Consider the following 5,000-nt stretch of genomic DNA (forward strand, 5'->3'; position numbering starts at 1 on the left):
GGCAGTCCTCTCTCGCCTTGAGTGCCCTCGCCCGCGCCCGCGCCGCGCCACGCTGTGCCCGAGCGTCTCGTGTCCCCAGTGAACCTGTGTAGATGCACAGGGCGGGTACCAGAGTCAAAGTCGTACGCTTTTCTGTCCTTCTTTCTCATGTCTTTCCCTCACCTTTTCTTTTTCCCCATTCCCACTCCCTCTTTCTCTCTCTCGCTCTTTCTCTCCTTCTCCCTGTCCCATGTTTTTTGTCAATCACATGCTCTCTATACAGTAGGGGCCTCCGTATCCATGGGGATACGTTCCAAGACCTACCACGTACAGTCATAAACACCATATATATATATATATATATATATATATATATACACCGTTATATATAACACCATTGTTTTTTGTGTACATACATACGTACCTATGATAAAGTTTAATTTATAAATTGCAATTCTAACAATAAACTGTAATAGCAGTTTGCCTTTTCACTTCCTTCCTGTGGTTATGTCCCTTTAACAATAACGTGAGGGAGACGAGGGTGGCGTAATGAAGGACGGACATACATGAGAAATGAGACGGAGCCCACTTAAGGACACGAGTCACGTCTTAGGCGCAGTGGTGTGGAAAGGCTACTCAGGGTGGTGCGGAATTTAAAAGTTAAGAACCGTTTATTTTTGGAACAACTGAAACCGTGGTGACCAAATCAACAGATACGGGTTCTCTACTGTATTTCGCTCTGTTTACCTGTTTTTCACTCTCTCTGTGTCTCACTGTCTCTCTCTCTCTTTCTCTCTGTCTTTCTCTCTCTGTCTCTCTCTCTTTCTCTCTCTGTCTTTCTCTCTCTGTCTCTCTCTCTCTCTCTCCCACTGTCTTTCTCTCTGTCTTTCTAACTCTTCCACTCTATCTGTCCGTCCTTCTCTTCCTCTGTTCTAGTCTCTCTTTCTCTTCCTCTCTCTATTCCGCTGCTTTTCACTCTCTCTCTCTACCCCCATCTGTCTGTTCCAATGTGACATGTGGTTCCCTCTCCTTCATCGCCTGGGCACCATCTCCCTCTCTCATCCATGCCTCCCTTGCTCCTATTCCTCTCTCTCTTTCTATCTCTCCCCTCCATCCATACATCTCTCCCTCCCTCTCTCCCTCTCCTCCCTCCCTCTCTCCCATCCATCTATGCCTCCCTCTCTCCCATTCCTCTCTCTCTTTCTCTCTCTCCCTCCATCCCTCCCTCTCTCCCTCCATCCCTCCTTCACTCTGCTGAGTCCCCTGAGGGTGGGGGAGGGGGGGGGGGGGGGGCACATCGGCTGGCTCTACAGGAAGCAACTTTTTGCATAGCGACTCGGCCGCAGGAAACGCCACTGCAGCAGCAGCAGCAGCAGTAGCAGGAACAGGAAGAGGGCCAGCTGTGGGGAAATGAGCTGGAGTTGAGAGGGAGAGGAGGACGTGTTTAGACTGCACTTATGCTTTATTTTACAACACTTAGATCCCTTTCATTCAGAGCAGCATGAAAGGCAGCCATTTTAACCTTCCATTTGAGTTTTCATGTGGGGAAAGAGAACACTTAAAGGGGAGTGTACAAATCAAGGTGCACAGGTAGTCTCCCCGACACAAGGTGCACAGGTAGCCTCTCCGACACAAGGTGCACAGGTAGTCTCTCCCACACAAGGTGCACAGGTAGCCTCTCCGACACAAGGTGCACAGGTAGTCTCTCCCACACAAGGTGCACAGGTAGTCTCTCCCACACAAGGTGCACAGGTAGTCTGTATTACACAAGGTGCAAAGGTTGCCTCTGTGATACAAGGTGCACAGGTAACCTCTCTGACACAAGGTGCACAGGTAACCTCTCCGACACAAGGTGGCTGCAGAGTGACCAGATTCGTTGCTTGGCAACACTGTACACTCCATGCGGAACTATTTTCTGTCTGGAGTGGAGAGTGAATAATCAGAATCGAAAGAAACCAGAATCGAGTTCCCCTCAAACTCAATTAGCCGGTAGTAGAACTGTTGTATAAAAACAATATATCCAACTTCATGTGGTCGCTGAAGGATATCCCCACGCCTGTGATTACCTGCGGCGGCACTCAGCACATGGGCCTCTGGCTATGGTAATCACCGCCCTGGGAATATCCCTTCACCAAGCCCACTCTCACTTGTGTCATATTGCTTCATTTCACTCTTGGGAAACGCCACTGGGAAGGGATCCAGACCAGACATGGACCAGGCCTGTGTTAGAGGCAGTCTGAGGCCCAGAAATGGACCAGGCTTGTGTTAGAGGCAGTCTGAGGCCCAGAAATGGACCAGGCCTGTTTCAGAGGCAGTCTGAGGCCCAGAACTGGACCAGGCCTGTGTTAGAGGCAGTCTGAGGCCCAGAAATGGACCAGGCCTGTTTCAGAGGCAGTCTGAGGCCCAGAAATGGACCAGGCCTGTTTCAGAGGCTGTCTGAGGCCCAGAAATGGACCAGGCCTGTTTCAGAGGCTGTCTGAGGCCCAGACATGGACCAGGCCTGTTTCAGAGGCAGTCTGAGGCCCAGAACTCCAGGCCTGTGTTAGAGGCAGTCTGAGGCCCAGACATGGACCAGGCCTGTTTCAGAGGCTGTCTGAGGCCCAGAACTCCACTGGTTCCACCTTTATGACTGGAAGTGTAAATCATCACAAGCATTTCAGAAAATGGATCAGGACTTTAGTATAATAATCAGATTGTTAATCAGTTGTGATAGTATTATTATTCTGTCCCTCTCCGTCTCTCAGATTGGTAATCAGTTAGTGATAGTAACTATTCTGTCTCTCTCTCTCTCTGTCAGATTGGTCATCAGTTAGTGATAGTAACTATTCTGTCTCTCTCTCTCTCTCAGATTGGTAATCAGTTAGTGATAGTAACTATTCTGTCTCTCTGTCTCTCTCCGATCGGTAATCAGTTAGTGATAGTAACTATTCTCTCTCTCAGATTGGTCATCAGTTAGTGATAGTAACTATTCTGTCTCTCTCTCTCTCAGTTGTGAACTGCACAGACCCAGGTCACGTGGAGAACAGCGTGCGTCAGGTTCTGGCCAGCGGTCCCCACCGCTACAGCTTCCAGACCACCGTCTCCTTCAGCTGCAACCCCGGATACTACCTACTGGGCACCAGCACTCTGGCCTGCCAAGGAGAAGGCACCTGGGACCGCGCACTGCCCAAGTGTCTCTGTGAGTATGCACACACATACTCTCTCTGTCACACACACACACACACACAGGCTTTCTCGCTCTCTCTCAAAACACACACATACAGTACATACACACACACACACATAAACACACACACACACACACACATACACACACACACACACACACACACACATAAACACACACACACACATAAACACACACACACACATAAACACACACACACACACACACACACACACACACGCACACACACATACACATTTTCAGTTCCTCAGGGTGTAGTGGACTTGTGTGTGATGTATCTATAGGCCTTAGTGATGCCTTACTTTATTCTGGCCAGACTCATAATGCACAGCTCACGGGGCCCAAAGGAGTCTGTCTCTCAGTGTCCTTAGAGCAGTAGAGTTATAATGCACAGTTATAATGCACAGCTCACGGGGCCCAAAGGAGTCTGTCCCTCAGTCTCCTTAGAGCAGTAGAGTTATAATGCACAGTCATAATGCACAGTCATAATGCACAGCTCACTGGGCCTCTTAGGAGTCTGTCCCTCAGTGTCCATAGAGCAGAAGAGTCAGGAGACCCTGATCTGGTCCACAGTCTCACTATATATATAGTTCTGGTCTTGACGATAACTTACTGTGCTTTACTATGACAACAATAGACATTAAGCAAACATGTCATTTTCTTTTAGATGGGTGAAATATGTCATGTGGCATGTCAAACGGCCTCAGAACTCTATGGCAGGCCCTTACAGTCCAGAGGGTTAAACAGACTCATAATTCACCAAAGATGATTTAGTCACCGTGACGCTTTAGGTGCTCGTAGCATTACCAGCTGCCCGCTTAGCAGCTGTGGTAAGTGTTGCGTTACAGTCGTCCGCTGTCTCCCATTGAGCTCCATGTTAGCAGTGCAGAAAGCAAATTCCCATCCGGCAGCGTGTTTTACCACAGAAAACGTGTGGAGTATGACTGGCTATTAGTGTCTTGTACATCGCGGTAAGTGGGGCCTCAGATCCTGTAAAAGTTAATGTGCTGGTTTTTATTTCAGATCCAGATGTGCTGACATGCTGCTCTGGGTTTACAGGTCTTTAACCGTACACACGATAGTCTTCTTGTGCGCTGTGGTCTTTCACCGTACGCACGATAGTCTTCTTGTGCTCTGTGGTCCTTCACCGTACACACGATAGTCTTCTTGTGCGCTGTGGTCGTTCACCGTACACACGATAGTCTTCTTGTGCGCTGTGGTCTTTCACCGTACACACGATAGTCTTCTTGTGCGCTGTGGTCGTTCACCGTACACACGATAGTCTTCTTGTGCGCTGTGGTCTTTCACCGTACACACGATAGTCTTCTTGTGCGCTGTGGTCGTTCACCGTACACACGATAGTCTTCTTGTGCGCTGTGGTCTTTCACCGTACACACGATAGTCTTCTTGTGCTCGTTGGTCTTTCACCGTACACACGATAGTCTTCTTGTGCGCTGTGGTCTTTCACCGTACACACGATAGTCTTCTTGTGCTCTGTGGTCCTTCACCGTACACACGATAGTCTTCTTGTGCGCTGTGGTCGTTCACCGTACACACGATAGTCTTCTTGTGCGCTGTGGTCTTTCACCGTACACACGATAGTCTTCTTGTGCGCTGTGGTCTTTCACCGTACACACGATAGTCTTCTTGTGCGCTGTGGTCTTTCACCGTACACACGATAGTCTTCTTGTGCGCTGTGGTCTTTCACCGTACACACGATAGTCTTCTTGTGCGCTGTGGTCTTTCACCGTACACACGATAGTCTTCTTGTGCGCTGTGGTCTTTCACCGTACACACGATAGTCTTCTTGTGCTCTATGGTCTTTCACCGTACA

The 5,000-nt window shown here is 49.0% G+C and overlaps 1 protein-coding gene across 1 annotated transcript in view; it reads left to right on the forward strand.

Moving 5' to 3' along the window:
• The window catches only part of csmd2 (CUB and Sushi multiple domains 2), a 396,217-nt gene that overhangs the window by 356,504 nt on the left and 34,713 nt on the right, over positions 1-5,000 (forward strand). The window contains exon 55 of the mRNA XM_031586639.2: positions 2,969-3,157. Within this exon, the coding sequence (XP_031442499.1) occupies positions 2,969-3,157 (189 nt within the window). The remainder of the gene's footprint in view (positions 1-2,968; positions 3,158-5,000) is intronic.

The sequence above is a fragment of the Clupea harengus genome, chromosome 19, assembly GCF_900700415.2.
Source record: "Clupea harengus chromosome 19, Ch_v2.0.2, whole genome shotgun sequence".
Taxonomy (NCBI): domain Eukaryota; kingdom Metazoa; phylum Chordata; class Actinopteri; order Clupeiformes; family Clupeidae; genus Clupea; species Clupea harengus.